At 35.5% G+C, this 25,704-nt stretch overlaps 1 protein-coding gene across 1 annotated transcript in view; it reads left to right on the top strand.

The window, feature by feature from the left end:
- The window catches only part of LOC149533003 (Tetratricopeptide repeat (TPR)-like superfamily protein), a 46,797-nt gene extending 27,235 nt beyond the window's left edge, over positions 1 to 19,562 (top strand). The window contains exon 2 of the mRNA XM_089805434.1: positions 16,772 to 19,562. Coding sequence (XP_089661560.1) covers positions 16,772 to 19,455 — 2,684 coding nt within the window. The 3' untranslated portion in view covers positions 19,456 to 19,562. The remainder of the gene's footprint in view (positions 1 to 16,771) is intronic.
- Positions 19,563 to 25,704: the final 6,142 nt, after the last annotated feature.

The raw sequence follows: 25,704 nt of genomic DNA, 5'->3' as shown, positions 1-25,704 counted from the left end.
CAAGCTCTTCGAGGTATCTTCTCTCCCTCTATCCTCTGGCTCAGACTCTGAAGCAACTTGCCACATGGAGAGATGAAGATGCTGGGGGTAGCAAGATGCCAAAAGTGGAGACGACAACTTTGAACTTGTGGCTAAGCGAGTACAATATGACATTGACGAGGTCGATTAGAGACACCCTCACCTCTCTAGACTGGAACTACCAACCACATAGGAAATAGTTGAGTTAGATGTTGAGAGCTCACCAGTCAGACCGATGCCCATGGAGCTGGGGCAGATAGATTTTAAGCACACAAGAGAGCCAGAGACTCTATTGGAGTTAGCCGAGGAGCATACGCAAGAGATGCCTAAGATAGTGAGTCTAGAGTAGGGCCTTCTACAGAAGATTAGGAGGGAGTCTAGAGAGTGTGATTTAGAGTTGTACCTATAGGAGATGGCTGTAGAGCAAGGAGGGTGATAGCCTCTTCTTAGTCATGGGCTTAGGAGGAGGTGATAGAGGAGTTGAAGAGGCTCTTAACGTTTGTGAGAGTGGGATGCATCGAGGAGTTCAAAGCTCGCTATGAGTCTAGGGGGTGGCCTACCACAAAGTCCCTTGCCATGGAGGAGTGAGCACTTTGAGAATGACCATGAGAAACTCGGGTGGCTGCATTGCTCAAAGAGATTGAGCAGGCCTTTAGGGAAAGCTACTATACTTTATGCTGCACAGAGCATCTCTCTTCCACACATGAGACAACCTGAAGGGAATTGGCGAATGAGTTTGAGATAGTGCAGGGAGAGATGGCACAGCTGGAGGTAGATGTGGCTCGAGATAGGGAGGCATGGGTTCCGTAGAGGAAAGCCATGCAGGTTGAGAGAGATATCTTGTTGGCTCAGCCGGAGGAGGCTAGACCAAATAAGGTCATGTTGGAGTCTTGCTTGGTGAGTTCGATAGAGGCTGTTGATACCAAGGAGAAGTTAGTAGAGGTAGCCATGATGGTGAAGAGGACAATGTAGCAGAAGTTGCTGACGAATCGAGACTTGTAGCTTAGAACATAGCAGGTGTACAAGTTGCACGCACACTTAGGAGAAGCCCCACTACCACAATTACCGGCTACGAGATCAAGGACACACTCTCAGCCTTCCCCATCCTAAATTTTCTTTTCGCTCTTGTACAGTTGTAGTGTGGGTTTTAATATCATTCCATTTTGATTGTATGTTTTCAAGAGACAACTTTCCTTATGGTGGGGTTGATGTTGTTGGAAATAATGATATGTTGTCGTCCAATATGTTATGAAGTGTTAACTATGTTGTTGGTCATTAGTGTACTTGAGGGGCAGGGAGTTATGGTTGCGATGATTTACCTTGCACTCCCTCATGGTTTATATGTATACTATTGGATGAAAGAGGGCATCATTGGTGTATCATCGTTATGCTTATCACCGTGTATGGAGTCATAATTGGATGTAAACTTGATTGGCACTAATGGAAGAAGTGGCAGTTCTTTGATATTACATTGCACTTATTTGTATTTATTACAGTTCTTCTATTTGTAGTATGCATTAATTCACTTTACCCATAGTGGTAAACAATGGTTTTCCTTGAATTTTCCTTGACCAACAATTTGATGAAGGATTCACTAATTTTTTTGTTTTTACCCTTTTCTGATTTCCTTTTTGTGCTTTTTTGGTATTTTCTAATCCACAAAATAGATTGTTGAATGACTTCGAACCCCTCTTCGAACCCTAATGCCAGCCCAAGAAGGGTGTGGAAGCTTGTGTAGGAAGGTACGATTGGAAATGATTTTCTGGGAAGTGCAGAAACTAGCCATACAACACTGATCTACAAAATAGATAAAGTTTTATGCATTGCCTTCAATCTAATCTGCAGCTCTGTCCACAAATTCGCTGCCTACTTGATTATGAATCTCCTCATTTGCGTAGTAGCCGAAATACGAATAAATTTCCAATCCACAGTCAAGTTAGGGGGACATCCAACTTGGCAACCTCAAGAGTTTCCGTTCTTAGAAGCTTCAATTTGCAGAAACCCTAAAATTTGAGCTCTTCACAATATACATTCACAATAATAAACCTAGCTGATGAAAATGAGCCTTCAAAACCTATTCCTCAAGCCAAATTGACCTACATCAGAGTTTATTTTATTTTATTAACTTATTAATAAGTGTTGCCTTGAAAACTTTGACCACCAAGGCATTATATTTTATTATTGTATTGGTTCCCCCTTATTTAAAATGATTTATGCTCATACGCCTAGGAAAAAGGGCCATATTTTATTATAACTTATAATATAACAAAGTGACCTTATAAAATCACTTTAATATTAATTTATTCAATACCAAATTAAGAAATATTAAAATATGTCCCGGTTTTATTTTTAAAATGCAAATTTGGACTTAGAATTGAATTATGATTAGAACCTTGTGATCATTGATGACATTTGTATCCTGTAGGCTAATCAAAATTTCCTCCTAAAAGGTAGGTATCAACTCTAAAAAATAGGAACCTATCTCCAAACACTTAAAAGTGTTCAAAAGAATCCTACTCTGCTCCATGGTCCTTTAGGTGGTTATCCAATCAACTGTAAGTTCTCCCTAAAAAATAGAAGACCTCCCTAAAATGTAGGAGCTGCAGCCTAAAATTCCAAAACGAATCACAGAGCCCCTACAAAGCTCCTTGACCCTTAGAATATGTCCCCTAACCATATCGTTGACCAATGAGAACTTTAGTGATGGTCAACCCTCTGCCAATTGCTGAGCAATCTAGTGAGGGGACATGACAATATGTGCTTTCATGTGTATGAATTGTATTTAGATACATTGATGCGTCTAATTCGTGTTTGCTTTGTGTCTTCATGCATTTATGTGTATACTTCACTTTTTGAAGTGTATGCTTCGTGCTTTGCTCTATGTTTTAAGTTAATCTCGAAGAGGAGAATAACTAAAAATGTGCAAAAAACACATCCTTACTATTAATTGAGGAAGGATCCATGCCATTATGAAAGATGAGAGAAACCCTGTCTTAAGTAGAAAATCTTGCCAAGTTCCAACCATCAAACATAACTGAAATTTGAAATAAGGAAGAAAATGCATACAATAAAATTAGAATAGCGCATTGGAAGGTGGATCATTGATAAGAGTCTATGATCATTTAACCATTGCTTGAGGACAAGTAGTATTTGAGAGGGGAGGTGTTACATCCCAAATTTTGACCTAATTTAAATTATTATAGTGGTTGACTTGAATGGATTTTTCTTTCCTATTCATGTAAAAAGGGTAGTTTAATATAACCATTGTATCCTATGAAATTGTTTGTCATCAATTATTTTGTCTAACTATTTAATGATGGTGGCCATTATCCGTTATTTGTCATATGACAATGATAGTAGTTAGCAGTTGCTTGTTTTCGGAATTACTAAATTCCTTGCTATTATTAATGTTAAATATTATTATGGATTTATCGTGGAACTTGTTATTATTGTGGAAATGTTGCTTAGGTGATTGTAGGAGTAGACGAAGGGGAGAAGCATTGCTTAATGAGATCTACGGAATGGGATACTACCTTAGTCCATTTATCTAGTCGACAGGTATGACCTCTAACTATCTTGGTAAGGACCCAGCCACTTGTATATCAGGATACAATCATTGGACACGCATGAGCTATTAGATAAATATTAAAAACATTAATCATTTAAACTTAATTAAAGTACCTACCTTTAATGGCTTATGGTTGATATTTTTCATCACTTCAATATAATACATATTTATGTACGTGCACATAGATATAAATATGAGGTGACATGATAACATTATTTTATTCAAGATTATATCTATTAAAATATGTGCATTTAAATGCATGCACACCATGAGTGGATAAGAAGATAAAATAATCTTCCAGGTGAAACATGTATTTAGATATACATACTTAATAGGTAAAACCTTGGATAAACATTAAATATGATGCCATCTTAATTATATATATATATATATATATATATATATATATATATATATATATATATATATATATATATATATATATATATATGTATGTTTATAAATTATCCTTTTGATTAGTAACCTTCGAGGTCTCTTCCATATTTATTTATTTCCTTATAAGAGGTGGAAATGTACACTTGGCATATGTTATCGATGATTCAAGAAGACAATTATTCTTTTTTTTAAAAACTGCTCAAGAGTTATGGCTTCTTGGAAACCTTTGTTTTTTCGATTGTCTTTATTTATGGAAGTCGGGAGAAGCCAAAGACATTATTATTCTTCTACACGATTTACCTCTACTCACCTACGTTATCCTTTATTCTATTCTTGCTGTGAGTGATTCAGACAAGTCGTATTCTCTCTGAGCTCTGCAATTGGATTGCTCACGTCAAGAAGAACCGGCCGCATAGAGTCGAGCCAAACTCACATTTTTCAGACCAAGTTATGTGCTCAGCCTTTCCAATCATAGATTGCTTTATGTTTATAATTGTTTTCAAATTTACAACAATAAGGAATGTGTCCATGAAATTCTGTACATTACTTCTGAATTGCAATATCGAATAGATATTCGATGAGTCTATTCTTCCCATGTCGAGTCAAGATCAAGTGTACATAATAGGTTCATACGTCTCTGTTTTACGGATGAATTTGAAAATCAAATTTTATTTCCTTGCAAGCCCATTAAGATCATTTCTTAAGTCATAAAAATTGTGATATGACATACTGAAATTTGTAATATTCTTTATACCAGCTGAGGTTCAACAAAAAGAGTTGGATTACTCTAAGATTTAAACACTTGAGACTCACCCGGTTGTATGACCAAAGAAGAGGGTGAAGAAGTGAGAGAAAAATCTGCAAGAACACGATACAGAATTAGATGTAATACGATAAAGATATTATTTTAAAAGAAAACACTTAATAGCTCATGCATGTCCATTTATATTGTTTTCCTGTTGTCAAGTCGAGCGGTGGTGATCGGGTATTAAAACCCATCCAAAAATCTTAGCCAAGGTCGTTAAAGGCATGCTTGCCTTCTTAAGATCACATAATGTTGGTAGTGCCAGTTATATAGACATGTTCGTCCATAACTGTGCAGACATTCTAAACACTAGTATTGCTCGGATGACTGGACTAGTGGTACCCCAAGCCTAGCCTCGAGATAGGGAGGGCCTTTCTTTTCAAAAGATTATGTGGGGATGAATACGGTCCGCGGTTGGGAGGTTAAGCTTAAGTCAATGCTTCTCCTCTTATTTGAAAGCCGAGGCTTGTACAACTTGTTAAAGACTCACTGGTTACTTTTAGTACGTTCTTTCTATATCCTTGCTATGCATTTGTTTCCTCTTGCATTCTAGTAAAAATGGCAGTAATTTACTTTACTTGTATACAAAGAATGATTAGGAAATGGTTATTTCAATTAATCGTTATTTAGTTGATATCTCATGAAATGGATTATAAGATGTTATGTTTTGAAAGTTAGTTGAAGTATTATTTTCATTTCTACTTAAAAACAGATTTTAATTCTTTTCTTTTTTGTTAAGGAAATTCGTTTGTTATAGGAGGACTGACATGTCTTTGATGTGAGGGATTTTGAGATAACTATCAATTGTTAGAAAATTGTTTGACTTGTATAACTTAATTATTCTCTGGAAACTAATATGCTAAAAGAGAAGAAATCCAACATCAAAAGAACATCATTAGAGAGGCTAGTATAATATGTAGTATTTGATAGACCGGTACATTAGAATCTTCTAATGTTACTATAATGGTCATCTTAGTTAGTCTTTAGTTTATTAGGTAGTTTTTATTTCCGTCTTTAGTTCACGATTGTTTCTTTTAGAAACATATTCTTTGTAAATCTATATAAAGAGCTTTTATCTCCTTTGTTTAATACAACTACAACAACATCAGTTTACCATAACATGGTATCAGAGTAGGCCGATGGGATTTCATAAAATTTGGCAGATTTTTAAAAGAAAATTTGAGCCTCTTTTGATCTAGATTTTTTCAAGAAATTTGCTTTTCGATTTTTAGAAATAAAAATAGTTAGAGGCATTTTATGAAACTTTTTGTGGTTTGTCTTTGAGGATTTTTGCTAGAAATCGCAAGCCTGGTTAAGATTTTTGATCCCACAATTTCTTGGTTGCAGCAAAAGTCTCTGATTTTTTAGGGTTGCATGTACTTGTATGTTGCTTGCATGTGTTGGTTCACCATGCGGTCTCATGGTTTGTTGGCCTTCAAAAAATTTGGTGGGTTTTCATAATTGTTTCCCTTCTATGTTCCCCTGACTTTCGGGGACGGGGACAACAGGGGATGACATGATGGGTTTTTGGGACAGCAATTTTTTTGCCAATTTTGGGGACGACAAATGGGAACGGCTATATATAGGGGAAAAAATGTAAATTGAAATTTGCAAATATACATGTCATTAATATGAAACTAAGCACAAAGCATGCCATTTTAACATTATAGAACCTTAACATACACCATTTGAATGCCATCTCGGAAATAATAACCAATTCAGTACTCAATTGTCAATATGTGAACAAAAATATAAGTTTAGTAGTGAACAATATCATAGAAATATGGAAATCTAGATTTGCCCAATGGCTAGAGGATTGCCATAAAGTCTCATCATGATGTTCAAGTTCAACATAAAAAACAAAATATAGAAAAATGAAGCAGATTGCTGCTTCTATTTTGATTTTGCCACCATGGCATCAAAATCAGAGTCCTCATCCTCACTATCATGCTCCACAGGAAGCGTAGTTTCATCCAATAGAACCCCAACCAATCATGGTGTTGTCTCATCCTCATCTATCTGAGCCACACCCTTAGGCTCAACATCCAACTGCAAAGTTGGAGTGTGCCTATACTTTGGAGTTTGATGATCCAGAAGTCGAAGAGCATGATGCATTGCCACTAGCTTCTCCACTCGTTAGAGGCAAGTCTTTTCCTCTTAACGAAGTGGCTAAATGAATATGTGGACCAATTCCCTTTGCAATTGAGGAATTAGCAACCTTTGCAAGGAGAGTGGCAAGTATTTTCAACTCTGGTGTATATCTGCCATGCTAGGTCCATCATCCAATAGGATTTCTCTGTGCCAAAACCGCTCTATCCAATCTTTCTTGTGGCTTACTCAAGTTTGGGCCACGAAGGTTGGGGAAGTCAAGGAACTGTGCACAAAGAGTAGAGGCCTCTTAAGTTGAAAGCATGTAATATCCTTCCTTGAAATTTCACTAAAAGATGTTGATTTATTAAGCAGGCATTTTAGCAAACAGTTGAGAAACACATAACAATTGTGATTTATGATACCCATGAATTTTGCCGGCTAACAATTGTTTTAATAACAAGAGGATTGCATAGCAAATCAATTCAATGATCTCAAGAAACTCTCATTAATGGTGCATATGTAAATATGGCAAATCTCAACACTAACAAGTTGCTAATAGTAAGTTGGTGTTAAGTTTTCTTTCCAAATATTGAGAGAATCACGTTTTAGGGAGATACAGTATACATACATGGCTGCCCAGAAGTGCACGTGATTATCCTATAGACCTGCTGTCCACCTAAGAACATCGACAACTGAAGGAGAGTGTAACCTTGCAGTTGCTGTATGAAGTCTATAACTGACTCTCTGGAAAACTCCCCACAGTCACTGTCAATCCATTTATTCTGGTGTTTCCCTCATTTTCCCACCTGTCATCTCTGCCTTGAAAGGAATCCTGTGCGTTGTATTCGCTGTGGGTTTAGTTGAGGACATCAAATGCCACCACCAACTTCCACATTGAATCTGACTGTTGATTAATGCTTGGGAAAACAGACTAAAGCTTTAACTCGAGATGATGGAGAGTTAACTTCACGCTAGGACTCACCTCATCTTCCTCACTATGGGGTGACTGTACTTGGTGATGAATCGGCTTCAGCTGTCTATTCTTCTTTCTGCTGTTTAGCTTCCACTTCCTAGAAGCTCCAAATGTATCAATCTTCGAATTGTAGTTTTGAGAGTTACCTCAACTGAACTGGACTTATTCTGCTACTATGCCAAACTGAAAATAACAGTATGCCGTTGATGCTCAGTTTTGTCCAAACTTCTAAAAATGCCATACCCTATAAAATCAGAATCTCTTACTTTGCCATGAGGTCCAAATAGACTGAAAATATGTGCATTAATTTACTTTATCTCTGAAAATACACATGAGTACTAGGTTTGTGTCTAGTCTCATCACTTTCCTTAAGGGGTTTCGTCCTTAGGAAGAATTCTAGTCACATTTAAGCAACCTTTCGGATTTGTTGACAATATCAAATATTCGTTGTGCCTTTCTCAATACTAAGCCTCTTATTTATAACCTCGAAGTGAGGGAAGAGTGTTGGAATAAGAGATGTGGGATAAAACACCAATTTCGTCTTTTAGTCACTTAAGTCACTTTATAAAGTGAATGTCTTAATAAAACATAAAGTAACTTTATTAAAGTACTTTAAGACATGAAATGACGAATCTAAGACAAATCTTTCCTTGTGACTAGCAGGCATCCTTACTATTAATGTTGTTAATCTATCCAGATGTGGAGATAGATTAACCAAGCACCAAAAGAACTAGCGCGAAAGAGGGGACATGACAAAACATCTTATCAGTGTCTCTTGTGAAGCCATCCAATACCTTAGGTTCATCACATGGGAGGCCCCTTCCACCCAACTCTGCATACCATTTGGGATTTAGAGCAAAGGCTACCATATGAAGCGGGGAATTCATTATGTTCCACCTTCGCGTCACAATAGTCCTAATATACTCCTCATAAAACCCCAATGTAGGATCTTTTGTTGCAATGATTTTCTTTATCTTCCCCAACATACTGTCAAAAATCTCATGACTAGGAGTGTCAGTATCAACATATCTAATGACATTTACAATGGGTGCTATGATAGAGCAAATATTTCTGCAAGATGCAAACAAATATTAAAATCAGAATTAGAAATTTTTAGTATGAAAATCAACAAGCGAAAGACTAATTTAAAATTTAAAAATCAGCAACTTACCTCATTGTGGGCCACTAGTTGTCATCAAGGATCCTTTACTTCACTACTTTTTCTTTAGAGGACTTAAAATTGGACCATCATCCCCACTCTAGATTGACCATCATCAATTGGAGGGCCTCATGCACCTCAATCATCCTCTCCATCAAGATGAAGTATGTGCAATACCCATAGAGAATTATAAATTAAAATAAAGTTAACATTAAGCACATCACATGTAAGTTTCTAACAATTATAAAATAAAATAAAATAAAAGCAAACTAAACTATAATTAAAATTCGCATACCTTGTCTCAACTAGTTTAAGGAACTCCTTTTTAGAGAAGGATTTGAACAAAGCAAGTGACGTGTGGTGGTTGCATATAAACATTTGCACATTACTAGCGTCTAACACCATCTGTTTCACCCATTCAATCTTCCCTATGTCCTTCAATGCATTGTTTAATGCATGAACACAAGGAGTCCAAAAGATGTTCCTGTAAGCACCCTCTACCATCAAACCGGCTGATTTGCGCACACATGCAAAATCTGTGATCACCTGTAGTACATCAGCTGACCCAACCTCCTCTATGGCATCCCTAAAAATGGTGAACTGGAACTCTTGCATCCTTCCTCTTTTTTGAACAATCTATGGCTTTCAAAAAATAAGAGCTTGTAGGGGATGTGACATTGATATTGATGAGTGATTGATGTCTAACATTGGTCCACCCATTCATAACACTAGAGCAGCCCGTTCTAACCCAAGTACGTTTCATATCTTCAAACAACAAAGCAACCTTGGAGTACTCATTATCTAGGACGGTGGTTTGTAGCTTATGCTCACCAGGGTGTACAAATGAGGGATTCATAGTCAATATATCTTTCATCATTTGTTTACTGCATAGTATGAGATACTATTAGCAACAAAGAATATAGATGCCTCACAATTTTCCTTTGCTTGTGCATTAAACAAACTTTCCACAGAACCCTTCTCACCACTACCAATCTTCCTCTTCCCTTTAGTCTTAGTAGGGCTGCCACTAGTACCAATGGCGGATGACATATGCCTAGATGATTGCGAGTGAACAGATGGTGATGTAACTATCAAATTTTGCCCCCCCCCCCTCCCCACCGCACCCCCCTCCCTCCCCACCCGACCCCATTCCACGCCCTCCCTCCCCAGCCCACCCCACCCCACCCCATTTTAGCCTCTAAGTGCAATCTTAGGCAATCTATTCTCTCCTCATTAATCAAATCAGAAGAAGCTTTGACTCCATGGCATGCAACACCTAAAAAATGTGACTTCACCCTTGTATAGCTGCCCCTAAAATCATCATGACAAACATAACAATCACACATCCTAGTCCCTCCTCCATTCTTTTTACTTTGTTGCCTAGGTTTGACATAGTGGAGAAGAGATTTTTTCCTATTGAAAGGACCCTCTGCATATTTTCTCATGATGGTGGAAAGACATTTAAATAAATCAATTTTAGGGTTAGCTTCTTTCCTAGTCCCACTACTAGCAATATCACCCCCAACCACATATTCCTCATCACCACCACTACTAGTACTTGCACTGCTGCTCATTTTCCTTTCTCTTCAGATTTAAATTTGCAATGAAAATATGAGCTGAAATAGTGGGAAAAAAATTTCTCTTTTAAGCTTGAAATCTATTTAAAAATTGAAAAATGGAAGCAAAAAGACTTACATACTTATGTGATGTCCCCATATTTATAAGATTTAATAATGAATAAATGAATAATCTCATTAATATAGAATGATATTATAAGCTTACAATATGGATAATAATAATAATAATTTAAAATAATAATGAATCAATTATACAAACTATTATTAGTGTTAGATAATAATATAATATATCAAGATATAATTACTAATATTGTTGTCATATCTAAAATCAAAACAATATCTTAAATTGATACATATCCATAATATATATAAATATCAAAATCAAAGTGCATATTGTGATGATAAAGAATAATCAAATATTTATCAATTTGCTGACTGAGCACTTAGCAATTCAAACTACCATTATTACACAATAACAAATCTTCATACGGAGTAAAGGACGTGTCCGTTGACATGGCACCTCATCACTTAGTATAAAGGAATCATGTCAGAGAGGAAGAACGAAAACGAAGGGCATGGATTTGAACCACCATCACATAAACTTGACCAAACATGGAAAGGCAGAAAAGCCATATAATCGTAGCACAAAGAAATATAGAACCAAGAAAGACTTCCATGATTACAAAAGCCGGAAGCAACTCACGACGAAAGTGAGGAAGCTATTGCCAAAGACATACGATGCAATAGGCAATCACAATGAGCTTCAAGGATATGGAATGGAGGATGATGAATATAAGTCTGGAGTATTCAGAGTGTCAGGGGGAAGAAGGCAGGCAAGATGGGGCACCAAGCAAATATATTACTGTACAAAACACAATCAAACAATATTATGAGGGGATTATATATACCGTCAACCAAGATCAATGCAAATTATCCAGTGATAAATACGATTGAGGGAATATACACAGTCAACAAATTTATAAAGTGGTCACGTCAAACATAAGCAATAAGATTCTAGAATTGAGAACATTATATCTGACAATCACCTAACTGGAGAATAGGCAGTCAAATCATCACCCAGAATACACTGTCAGTACTTTTAGCCATATTCAAACAGTAGTGAATGATTGAGTATGGGCCTTATTTTCCAAGCCAGTTGCAGATATCTACCTAGAGACGACACCACAAAATATCTACCTTCCTTCAGACAAGCGAATACAACAGTAATAAATTGGGGCATTCGAACATACATATTTTTATCTCCAACTTTTTGAGGACATATTTTTATCCATATGCAGAGTTGCAGATTGATACAGGAATAAGATAATAAAGGAGATATATATATTGGGTGGAAAGCACATTCATTAGAGAGCAGACACATGACATATCCATACTAGTCGTTTAAAACCATTATAATTTGAATTCTTATAATTAGAGGACACTTATTAAAAATCAAACCCTCGTACATATCTAAGGATTTGAATATTCATAATCAAGAGCTCTCGTGAATTAATACATCCTCTATATTGGATCAATACAATTAAGCAATACCTTTAATATATGAGTCAACGTTAGATCTCAGATCAGAAGTTGTGAAGTTTTCTGCAGTTATTGAATAAATTAGTATAATATAAAAGACCTTGTATACCTTCAGACTCACCATAGTCATATCAGAATCTATCTCATAAAGCATTTGGGTGGTGAAGATTACTTATTTATCAAGCACCATTTCCAACAGATAGCATCAACTTAAGAGCCGTATCAGAGAGAGCCATCAGCATTGATTGCATAAATCAAATTGCACAAATCATGACCAAAGCCATCCTTGTATATAACCAAGTAATATATCAAGATGACAATATCTTATTTCTTCATAATGTTATCCAATATCTTATTTCAATGTTATCCTCTCATAATATCAGTACTATATATTTTCAATTACATAGCATGGAAGTTCAAATTGGTATATAAGGAATTTAAGTTACTTGTCCCTTGATCCAGAGAATCCAACAAGGGGACATTACAACTTGGTGCACAATAGAAGAAACTCAAATCCCCGTTGAAGCTCTTGGAAGCAAAAAAATCACCTTCTCTTCTTGCAAAATGAAAACCCCAGCCTACTGCTATAAACTCCAACTTCACATGCAAAAAAAATAAATTGTCAAAACTAGCATTATGTGGTCATTTTTGACCTTTTAGGGCTATTAGAGAGGTGGGATCCATTGGACGACCAAGTATGCATAATAAATTTTATGTTTTTTGTTTTACTTTTTTTTTTTGGGCGTCCAAAATAAAGGGGATGGATGAGGGACGTCTGAGGCATCCCCTTCTGTACCGGCGATGTCCGTACATCCCCTTTTTGTTAGCCAAAAGTCCCCACATTTTTGGGACATTTTCTAGCAATTCTGAGACAATGGGGATGGTGGGGGGGGCGTCCCATACCCGTCCTCCCAGATGTTTCCGAAACTTGGCGTTCTAGGCCAGGGACTCATCCCTGGGTTACATGGTTTCCCATAAAAATTTTTTTGATGGGTTTTCATAAATTTTCCATTAAAAAAATTCTAGTTCTGTAATTTGCAAAGTTGCGTGGGATTCCTTTGTGGATAAATAAAATTTTCCTCAAATTATTTAATGGGTCAAAAACAAAGTCTTGTACTCTATTATTTGTGTCTGGGATTTTGTTTGGTTTTGATTGATTTTTCACCTCAAAAATCATGTTGGTTTTGATCAGTTTTTCACCTCAAAATTTGTGGTGGGTTTTCTTTTCATCGATCTTTCTCATAAAAAATTGTGGCTTTTTGCAGTTTGTTTTGGCGCATCATGCTTACCTGCAAAGTTTGGAAGGTTTGGTGGTTTTTTTTCAAAATTGTGCTAGTTGTTCTTTGTGTTTGTCTTTGTCTCCAGGGAAGAGCAGCTTCATTAACCAACATTAGGTTGGATGTTCTTGTGATGATTTTTGGTCAAGATGTTTTGTTGATTCTAGGAGGGTTAGTGGCGTACTCATCTTTGTGGCAGGCTCTTGTCTGGTTTTGCAAATCATTTTGAAGAAGGGGTCACCCTTCTATGTTATTTTATTGACAAATTTTTGCTTCTTGGTCATTAATATTTTGTAGATCTAGGGAGGGTCTCAGCAATAGCAAAATGTTTTGAAGAATTTGTGACCAAAAGACAATAGTTAGACAATGACCATTAAGGGAGGGTATTAGAATATTCTAATGTTACTTTAATGGCTATCTTAGTTAGTCTTAAGTTTATTAGATAGTTTCTATTTCCATATCTAATTCATGATTGTTTCTTTTAGATTCGTAAATCTACTTTTGTTGACGATTGTTTCTTTTAGAAACATTGTCTTTGTAAATCTATATAAGGAGCTTTTATTTCCTTTGTTTAATACAACTACAATAATTAATACAACTACAGCAACATCTATTTACCATAGCATGGTATGACTGAAAAAAGAGGTGACGAACTCTGGAGATAATTGATTTATTAAAGAACATATGAAAAATAATCAGAACTTGCTGATAATAATAACAACAATCTGTAGAAACTCAGGAATGCCCAGAAATAAAACAATAATCTGATTATAATTCAGTAATCCTAATAAGAGTAATCAAGCGTTAAATACAGTTACATACAACAAACATCAGTTACAAGGAGTGGCTTGTTTAGTTAAGAAATAATAATACAATGAACAAGCATCACTCCCCAAAGAGACATAACTATAGGAGGAAACGCATCTTTTAAGGAGACAGGGGTAATGAAATCAGAAGACATCAAATGAGAGAGGGGTAATGAAATAATAATATTCACTTCTTGTTAATGAAAAGATGTAATGAACAACTAACATGTCATTTCTACATGAATTAAAACGAACAACCATATTTCCATTTCACATGATCATAATATTCAACTGTTTTATTAGCCAACTAACATTCACAATGAATTACATAATGACTATATGACTATTTGAATTGGCAAAATTTGGGATATAAGAATTATGAACATTGAACGGTAAAACCAAAGGCAAATACTAAAGACTCAAACACTAATACTAAATAGTAATGCATTTACTCATTCTGTCATTTAATATTGTGTCATATAGAGTCAAATAGTTGAAAACCCACATTGCATATCTAATTTCTGAGCATTGCATATGGTCATATCATATTAATAATTGCTGGGATTATCATTACTTATTTGAAATTTAAAAATATATAGTTTAATGTTAAATCACTGATATGCAAACAAAAAACTCAGAACTGTAAACAAAAACCAGAAATCTATCTAGAAATGACTAAAAACAAGAGTCAAAAATCTATCTAGAACTGTAAACAAAAATCAGAAATGTATCTCTAAATGACTAAAAATGAGGGTCAAAATAAAAAATATGTTTTAAATTTCCCTTTTTATCTGGAGATGCACGAGGGACTTCATTTTTTGGGATCGGAGACTCGGATTCTTTGGGAGACTTCGCCATGAAGTCTCCAGCCATTTTTGAAAACCGGAGACTTCAGAAGTCTCAAAAGACGCGTCTCTATTTCTGAGGCACATCTTGGAAGGCGGAAAACACGTCTCGCGGTAGCATTGAATTTTCATATTCTTTGCTATTTCATAATAATGTAGTTTAACTGTAAATTTAGTTTGCAATGTCTGAAGTTATGATTTTGCTTTAATTTTACAGTGTAGACTATATCTATGATCTGTGCTATAAATTTGTTAGATATTTTTATGATGAATCCAGGCTTTTATTTTTTGAAATTTTGAAATAATCAGTCCAATTTTTATTTTTTTAAAATTTATTATTATTATTTAAATCCAAACCAGGTTGGAACAATTCGCTGCCAAAGAGTAAGTAGCCTTGCTTACCCAGAATCCTATAGTTAAGAAAATATCATGAAAAATAATACTTGCATATGCTACTAATTCATTACATTATACAGATCTATAGATGTGGTAAACAACAGTTACATTACTAGAATAAGACACTAGCCACCATGTATGCTAAGGAATATGGCTTTTGACTCTTGGAGGCATGCCTTAAACTAGCTTTAGTCCTTTTTCTATTTCAAATTAGGGTTCATTCTCTATCATCACGGATTGTCTTATATAGGCTTTTAAAGCTTGAGGCACATATCTAAAACATTGCCTTTTTAAGCTACCATAATATGATATGCTGTGAGATATTTTTAGTTGGATTTATAGTATGTTTACAGTGAGATTAGTTTTGATTAGGGATAAAATAATTTGTATGCAATTTTTTTTTGTTTGATTTGATGTGTTTCTCTTGCAGAGTGACCATTTGTTTAGAATCTCTGATGACACCTGCTGGGTACGTCTTCTGTCAAATTCATGGGATGCAGATGCCCAGAAATTTAAATGTGGTACTTAATTTAAACAGTATGATGTCTCTTGGGCTTCCCTTTGGAAGCCCCAATACTTACCACATGAAATTATCCCAATCAACAGAATACAGTATACAGTATTCTTAATATGTTGCATACAGAAAATATAGAGTGCCTGTGTATGCAATTATATGAAGTGAATTTGGAATTTTCTTGAGCTTCGCCAAAATGGGAATGAGCAAAGATGTAAGCCTACAAGGAAAATTCTCATCAGAGCTTCAGAGGACATGTACAATAGTGATAGGAGATAGAATAGAAAACAATATGGAAAGCTGAACTTGGTTTTCCATTTTTCAAAGACTAAAAGAAAGTGAAAGCTTTCTGGATTTTTTGTTTTGACTGAAGAAACTGCTTTTGGATTTATGATTACTTTGTCTGCGTTTGGTCAGTTTCTTGATTATTTACTGCATTTCACCATTACAGCTATCTCTGGGGTCAACAAGTAATATCCGAGCATCTTCCTTTGTCATTTAGTTTTAGATCTCAATTCTGTCTGTGTTATTTTTCCATTAATGTTTTCTAAGAACAAGCATATATGTGATATATCTTGATCTCAAATTTTATTTTCTGTAAAGAGCTCTTCTATAATGAAATTTTGAAGTGTTAAACTTGGATGCTCATTATTCAAACTGTCAATTCAATTATTACAATTATAACCCTCTCTGTTAGCCTTGATTTTTCTTTTCGTTAATGCCTTGAATTCCAATTCTTTAGCCCAGAGTTTGGATCATCATAATTAAAATGCAGAATATGTAATTTAATTAAATAATTTCATGCAGGTCTATTTATGTATCGCCAATGGGGCCCTTCCGTTTCTCGATGCTTATTGAAGTTGAGGAAATTTTCTTCGTTCTCAAATGGAAGTTCAGAGTCATTTGGCCAAAGGAAGCCAGTTGGATGTGGAGGGGAGCACAACAATATCAGGGAACAAGAAAAACATATAGACAGTGAGGTAAATGAAATCTGCAACATTCTAGGTAAAGATACATGGGGGCCACATGTGGAGCAAGCTCTTGAACGAATGAATGATAAGTTTCATTCTGGACATGCTGCAGAGGTACTAAAGAGGCAGAAGAATGTGGACATCGCGCTGAATTATTTCAGATGGCTCCAAAAGAAAAATCGAAATCAAAACAGAGCAGAAATGTATGATGTACTTCTAATGATCATTGCTAAGAGCAAACAGTATGATAAGCTGCAAGATGTTTTTAAAGTGATACATATAGCTGGATTTGAGCCACAATTCACTACTTCTGTTAAACTGGTAAATAGCTGTATCAATTCTAGGATGCTGAAAGAGGCTGTGGAAATGCTTCTCGCTATGAGAAGGCTTAAATTTCAGCCTGCTTTTTCTGCTTATACAACTCTCATTGGTGCACTTGGAGAAGCTCATGAGCCAGACATGGCACTTTTGATGTTGAAAGAAATGCAGGCAATAGGATATGAAATAAGTATCCACCTATTTACTACCTTGGTATGCGCATTTGCCAGAGAAAGTAAGCTTGATGCTGCATTATCCTTGTTGGAGGAAATGAGAAGCAATGCCTTGAATGGAGACACTGTTTTATATAATGCCTGCATAGATTGTTTTGGAAAGGTAGGAAAAGTAGATATGGCCTGGAAATTTTTCCATGAAATGAAGGCCCATAACGTCATGCCAGATGATGTGACATATACAACTATGATTCGTGTTCTTTGCAAGGGAAATAGATTAGATGAAGCAGTTGATATCTTTGAAACCATGGAACATACTAGAAAAGTGCCATGTGTTTATGCTTATAACACGTTGATTATGGGCTTTGGAAATACTGGAAAGTTTGATGAAGCATATAAATTACTTGAGAGAATGAGAGAGAAGGGATGCAGACCAGATGTCATAGCATACAACTCTATTCTTACTTGCCTTGGAAAAAAAGGAAGAGTGGATGAAGCTTATAAACTTTTTGATGAAATGAAGAAAGATGCTGAACCAAATCTCTCAACCTACAATATCATCATTGATATCCTATGCAAGGCAGACATGCTAGATGAGGCTTACAAAGTGCAAGGATTAATGACACGGGCAGGCCTGTTTCCAAATTTGATGACATTGAACATCATGATTGACAGGTTGTGTAAAGGTAAGAAATTAGATGAAGCCTGCAAGCTTTTTGAGAGTTTGGGAGCCAAAGGGTGTACTCCAGATTCTGTAACATATTCATCTTTGATTGATGGATTAGGCCGGCAGGGCAGGATTGATGAAGCATACATACTATTTGAAAAGATGCTAGACAAAGGGCATGCACCAAATGCTGTTGTGTACACATCGCTTATCAAGAACTTTTTTAAATGTGGTAGGAAAGATGATGGCCATAAGATCTTTAAAGACATGATACGTAGAGGATGCAAACCAGATCTAACACTTTATAATATATACATGGATTGTGTTCTTAGGGAAGGGGACATTAAGAAGGGCCGTGAGATATTTGAGGAGATGAAAGAACATGGGTATTTTCCAGATATTAGAACGTATTCTATTCTAATGCATGGTCTCATAAAAGCTGGTGAAGCACGGGAGACCTACAAGTTGTATTATGCCATGAAGGAACAAGGGTGTGAACTAGATACTCATGCATATAACACTACCATTCATGGTTTTTGCAAGTCGGGACAAGTGAACAGAGCTTATCAACTCCTTGAAGAAATGAAGCTAAAGGGTTATCCTCCCACAGTAGTTTCTTATGGAGCTGTTATTGATGGACTTGCAAAGATTGATAGATTAGATGAAGCATATATGCTCTTTGAAGAAGCAAAATCAAAAGGCATAGTTTTGAATGTAGTTGTTTATAGCAGTCTTATAGATGGGTTTGGAAAAGTAGGCAGAATAGATGAAGCATACTTGATAATGGAGGAAATGATGCAGAAAGGATTGAACCCAAATGTTTACACATGGAATTGTATACTTGATGCTCTTGTCAAGGCGGAGGAAATAAGTGAGGCTTTAGTTTGCTTCCGCTCAATGAAAGATTTGAAATGTTCTCCAAATCTAGTGACATACAGTATTCTTGTAAATGGATTTTGTAGAGCACGGAAATTTAACAAAGCTTTTGTGTTTTGGCAAGAAATGCAAAAGGATGGTTACTGTCCCGATGTTATTACATATACTACTATGATATCTGGTTTGGCTATGGCTGGGAATATAGCCGAGGCACATGACTTGTTCCAAAAATTGAAAGCAAGAGGTCAAAAGCCTGATTCAGTTTGTTACAATTCCCTCATAACTGGTCTAAGCAATGCAAACAGAGAAATGGAAGCATACAATATTTTTGAGGAAACCCGATTGAGAGGGTGTAGAATAAGTGTTAAGAGTTGTATTATACTCCTTGATGCCCTAAAGAGGGCAGGAAATATTGAGAAGGCTGCCATTGTTGGTGCCATTTTAAAAGAATCAGCAAAATCTCAGCATGCTGCCAAATTTTTGTAAATTTGGAGTGCACATAATTCAAATATTTATCAACTTATTGTAGATTAAATAAGCATGCTAGTTACCAAGTCATTGCTTTTTAATGTCATTTGCCTTTTCTTTTAAAATTGATCTCCTTAATTTTTTTCGATATTTTAAAGTTCAGTGGCAGAGGCTCCCTGCTTTATATTTTGGTCAAAACAACTTAAACAACTAATGCATAAATCACACAATAAAACCTAATAGCAGACCAATCAAGGTATAGTAGTACTGTTAAGAATGTTAGCATTCTGTGTTGAAACACCTGTTGTCTCGTAAGTATTGTCAGAATACATATTCATATATTTTCCCTGTCAGTCTGATTGCAGTTTCGTCAATCTTCAGGTTGAATAGAATAATTTCAATGCCTCTTATAAATCCAGATTGTATCGGGTGCATTTAATACATATGATTATCACCGATGACTATTGGGTTTCTCATATATATATCCATCTCCAGTTATGAAGGGAACTTCATATTACTTCCACCGATTGAATAATCAGGAGTTTCCTTAAACAATCACCATTATCATTAATGAGATTACCATTGGTTGGATTAGTACATGTTAGAGATTACAATTAATATTGTATATATTGAAGTTTGATCACATTGGGTCATGCCTCAACTTGATCATGTTTCAATATATATATATATATATCCAGTTCAAATTCTCATCTGCAGATTAATATCAATTACATTGGCAATATCAATCTCAGACTGGAAATTTAAACAAGTATCAGATAACATCAAATTCAGAGATCAAGACTTCATTATACATCCTTCAGGTCTGTCATACAAAGGAAATCAATCAGATATAAATTACTGTGTCTCCACCAAACAAGATCTATTCAAACTTACAACCATGTTCAAAGTTGATGTTTTATTGAGCATTTGCATTACTATAATATTCTCAATCAGGACCGTCTTGTCGCATTTTCACCAAACATACTCAAAGTGAGCTATATTAGATAGAATTTCATTTGTTTCGATCCAATGTATGGCCTCTGTATCTTTGGTAAAATAGTCAAATAAATACTCGTCTTTAGTTGATTGGATGCTTCTGACATGACCCTTAATATGTTATTTTATCCAGTGTTTATCTAAAATCTTTCGAAGAGGCAGATTTATTACAGTTATATTCTCAATTGGATTAATTGGAGCTTTCGATGATGTCAACACTGAATGGGGCCTCTAGTATGTCACTATTCGATAATGTATCATGCAATATCAAAATTTGACCCAAAAACTAGAGTTAAATCCTGATAGCAATATCCCAATTTGACTTGTCATGGAACTTATCTCCTACTTATCAACGTACCATGCAGTTTTATTAAATATCCAAGATGTATGAATTAAGTGTAGAGCCTTCTTATCAAGAAAAGAAAACTGACTCATAAACATACATAAGTCCCAAAAACTGCCTTTAAATAGACCAAAGCCCCACAACAACAATATATAGTTGATAAATATCCAAGATGTATGAATTAAGTGTAGAGCCTTCTTATCAACAAAAGAAAACTGACTCATAAACATACATAAGTCCCAAAAACTGCCCTTAAATAGACCAAAGCCCCACAACAACAATATATAGTTGATAAATATCCAAGATGTATGAATGAAGTGTAGAGCCTTCTTATCAACAAAAGAAAACTGACTCATAAACATACATAAGTCCCAAAAACTGCCCTTAAATAGACCAAAGCCCCACAACAACAATATATAGTTGAAGCCCTTAAGGCATTTGCAACGAATACATGACACAATATGGATATAGGTGAAGAAAGCTCCCTATTGATGTAACTATGTATGAACTAGGTAAGGAGTGTCAACAATGTAACTTAGATCGACATATGACTTAGTAGGCCATTGTAACTCTCTTCATTCACTCTAAAGCACAACTTAGAGCAACCAAATTAATGTGATTCTGGCCAAACTCAAATATCCAATATTAGCTCTCATAGAACCATGCAAGTTGCACTTGCAAATCTTTTTGATCAATGCCCCCTTTGAAATGAAAGTTCCTTTTAAGGGCTAGGAGCACACGGACATAGGAGGCCAACTTGTACTTTAATGAAAAGTACCATAAAATAAAGGTGACTTTACTCTAATAAATTGATTAAGTTGATTTCATTATTCAAACCATGTATATTGGATTAAATTTCATTAAAAAAATTGTAATTTTGAAGATCATGTTGTATAGTTTTGTTAAAATGACAGCTTGGTTGGCTTTCATTACATTATTAATTGTTGGGAATTAGCAAAAGGAACTATGCTGGGGATTGAAATAATAAATTCAAGAATCAAAGTTTGTGGTTGTCGTTTGTTTAGTGTTGGGTAGTTGCAAATATAGAATAATTATATTGCTTGATTTTAAACTCTTGTATGGTTTTCTTTCTATATATAGTAGCATTTCTTTCTATTTCACCCAAATAGTGAAGTGTTATATTGCTTGATTTTAAACTTGTGTGGTTTTCTCTCTACAGTAACATTTCTTTCCATTTCACTCATATTAGTAGTGTTATTGGAGTAGTTTGGAAACCCAAAACATAAGAATCTATGTGTGCATGTTATTGCAAGGTTAATACCACACATAAAAGCACGCACACGTGTATGCACACACACACACACACACACACACACACACACACACATGCACATGTGCACGCACACAACCATCCATGGACATGCATAGACACACCATGCACGTGCGCACGCACACACACACACACACACACCAAATAGTGAATTGTTATATTGCTTGATTATAAACTCTTGTTTAAGTTTTCTTTCTACATTAGCATTTCTTTCCATTTCACTCATATTCGTAATTTTATTGTAGTAGTTTGGAAACATACACAACACATAAGAACACATGTGTTTGTATGTTATTACAAGGTTAGTATCGCGCGCGCGCACACACACATACATACGTGAACTAAAAATATATCATTTTCATTATAAAAAGATGATTATAACAATCAATATTTACTAGTATTCTACAATTTTTTATTGAGATTCAAATATGTAGTTCTTGAGTCAATTTTAATTTAACCATATTGATGATAAGCAAGAACTCTTATCATGACTATGAATGATTTACTTCAAATATCAAGGACATGTATTATAGTCTCCCACTTCTTAAAAGGTAGTCCGTTATAGTATCATTCAAACTCTAATGTGCTTAATCATAGAGTTCTCCCCCAAGACCAAGTAACTCTCTTTGCTCTAATTGTAAAATCTTCGATTAGAACTCCCTAGATCATTTTTTAAAATTTAATTTGTGTTTTGTACTATGTCAAGTTATATGATATCTTGTTAGGACTTAACTATGTGTTTTTAAAAATAAAATCGTACTTAGATGGGTGATCTCTCAAGAAATCTCGATACTTCACCTCGATAAGCATTATCTAGATGTAAGAGTACTAAGCGGACCATTCATGTCTAAAAGAAATAATGTTTTATGGATTGCTACTCATAAAATCAAAATTAATGAAATTCTGAAGATCATATTTCTTGCCTACGATAAGCAGAGTGGGTTTAGCCATGGAGTAAACTCTGTAGTTATGTGCGCTTGAGCTGGAGTAGTATTGGGATGGTTGACCTCTCGAAATCCCGATGCTTCACCTCTTTGAGCATCACCTAGATCCAATAAGTGCTAAGTGTTCCATTCATTCTCATGAGAGATGGATTCATGTGAACTGCCACTCATGAAAGAGTCGACGAGTTTGACTCAAAAAACTGCATAGTTGAATCTCGATAGCTATATCACAATTTGACCAGCTGTTGAAAATATCTCCCTACTTATCAATTGATGAGCTTAAGGGGCTTTCTAATGAATCTCATAAGGTACAACACTTGGTGAACATTTTGTAAATGGGGTTACAAGTAGAGTGGGTTTAACCATGGAGGAAACTCTGTAGTTAAGCGCACTTGAGCTAGAGTGGTACTCGTATGGGTGACCTCCTAGGAAGTCCAGATGCTTCACCTATGTAAGCACCTTCTAGATCCAATGAGTGCTATGTGTTCCATTCATTCTCATGAGAGAAGGGTTTGTGTGAACCACTACTCATGAAATATGAGTCAATGAGTTTGACTAAAAAAACCAAACAGTTGAATCCTGATAGCAATATCACAATTTGACTAGCTATGGAAAATATCTCCTACTTATCAATTGATGAGCTTAAAGGGATTTCTAATGAATGGCTCATAAGACACAACACTTGGTGAAGGTTTTGTAAATGGAGTTGCAAGCATAGTGGGTTTAACCACAGAGGAAACTTTGTAGTGAGGTGTACTCAAGCTGGAGTAGTACAAGGATGGGTGACCTCTTGGGAAGTCTCCGTGCTTGATCAATCATAGGATTATAAAATTCAATAAAGTGGAGGGAATTAAATAAATTGAAATTTATTTAAAAGGGGATTTATGGGGCACTATGTATTAAATAAATTTAACACATTAGAGGGGATGCATTTAAATTAAATTTAAATACATTAGGGAAGTGAACCTATTTAATTTAATTTAATAAGTAGAAGAATATGATAAATATAATTAATTAATTATAATGTCAAGGGAAATATTAAATAAATTAATATAGTGTTTGGAACAATTTTAAGCGTCTACACTAGGACAACATTAAAAAGTATTGGTAAATGATTGACCAAGATACTCACAAGGCTATTCGACCGACTTAGAGGGAAAAGTAGGGTTATAACCTCCACATCAAGGAGTACCAGAACCACCAAAGTTGAGGAGTAATCACTCGAATACATAAAAGAAGATCAAATGACCCTAACATGCTAGAAATTAGAACAATAACATCCATCCATCTAAACCACAACATCAGCAAAACATGAACATAAGAAACATCACAAGGAAGGGAATGCACAAGGAGAAGAATCAACCTAACTAAAATAATTGTGCTCATTTCTTCCCAGCCATAATGGCATCATAAGACCTTAAAGGTCCTAACCATACCCACAAGCATGAACTCTCATTTCACCAACAAGATCGTTGGAGTTGCCTCATGAGATCTTGCTTACCAATAAACCATCCACAACATCACATGAGATAAGAAACACCTAGTATGCTAATCTACAATAGCATTGCTAATCCAAATCAATGGTAAGAAACATCAACTAAGCAATAAGATACAACATCATGATAAATGAATGCATCAAGTAACATACTAAAAATCATCTAAATGTGATATCAAATGCATCCAAAGTAAAGCATAAACCACAAGGAAACATACTGTGGGTGCACCAAAGTACCAAGTGAACATCCAACACCGACCTCAACTAGAAGTAGACCGTCTTTGTACACCAGTCCCTAGTAGTGGTATAGGTAGCTATGCCTCCCAACCACGTTTTACTTGCAGGTTCACATCTGTCATTCTCATGGAGATAATGACCCGAACATAATCACATAAGACACTCACTCATGGCTAATACACACACACCAATAAAGTATGATACCAACATCTACATGATTACAAAGATAATGCAATACATTAGGTCACTGGTCATACCCGCTATAGGATAACAATGTAGGAACTCAAGTGGACTGTAAGTAGCTTGTTATCAAAAAGCCCAAGCTATATTTGGTGTGGAATGAATCCCTCAGGGAACCATCACACTGTGCCTTTAGATTAACCACATAAACACACACCCTTTGATTAACCGAGTAAACGTTCTCTTATCTTATCATTAAGTTTTATTACCCAGTTATTAATTTAGTTATCACTCGTTAGAACTTCACCACTACCTTGTCAAAATATATGCCGGGGTACACAACAGAAGCCACTCTACCACCTACCCTACATACCCATACTCATCACACGATGTGTGCCCAAAGGCAATGCAAGTTCCCAACTTGACCCCAAAAGAAACAATCCCTTAACCAACATATCCGAGAGTTCAGATCTCTCAAGATCCCATCATATGCACGCACACGTACTCGTGTGTGGGTAGAACCATCTTCATGAATGTAATCACATAATACCAATGCAAGGGTTGGGTATGAGAAATGCAACAAATGAAACAATTATAACAATCTCACTCAACCGACCTATATCCGGGACTATGGATTTGACAACAATGCCAATATAAAATCACCAAGTATCATGAACTCACTCAACCGACCTAAATCTAGGAGTATGGATTCTACATGAATCCCAATGGTGGTAAAGTAAAGCTATGGTTGGATTCCAAACCTAACAAACATTCCAAATCC

This window comes from Cupressus sempervirens, chromosome 10, assembly GCF_028749045.1.
Source record: "Cupressus sempervirens isolate cs-2001-9-10 chromosome 10, ASM2874904v1, whole genome shotgun sequence".
In the NCBI taxonomy this organism is placed as follows: Eukaryota; Viridiplantae; Streptophyta; class Pinopsida; order Cupressales; family Cupressaceae; genus Cupressus; species Cupressus sempervirens.
The sequence above is the reverse complement of the archived record's forward strand: the minus strand, read 5'-3'. Positions and strand labels throughout refer to the sequence as shown.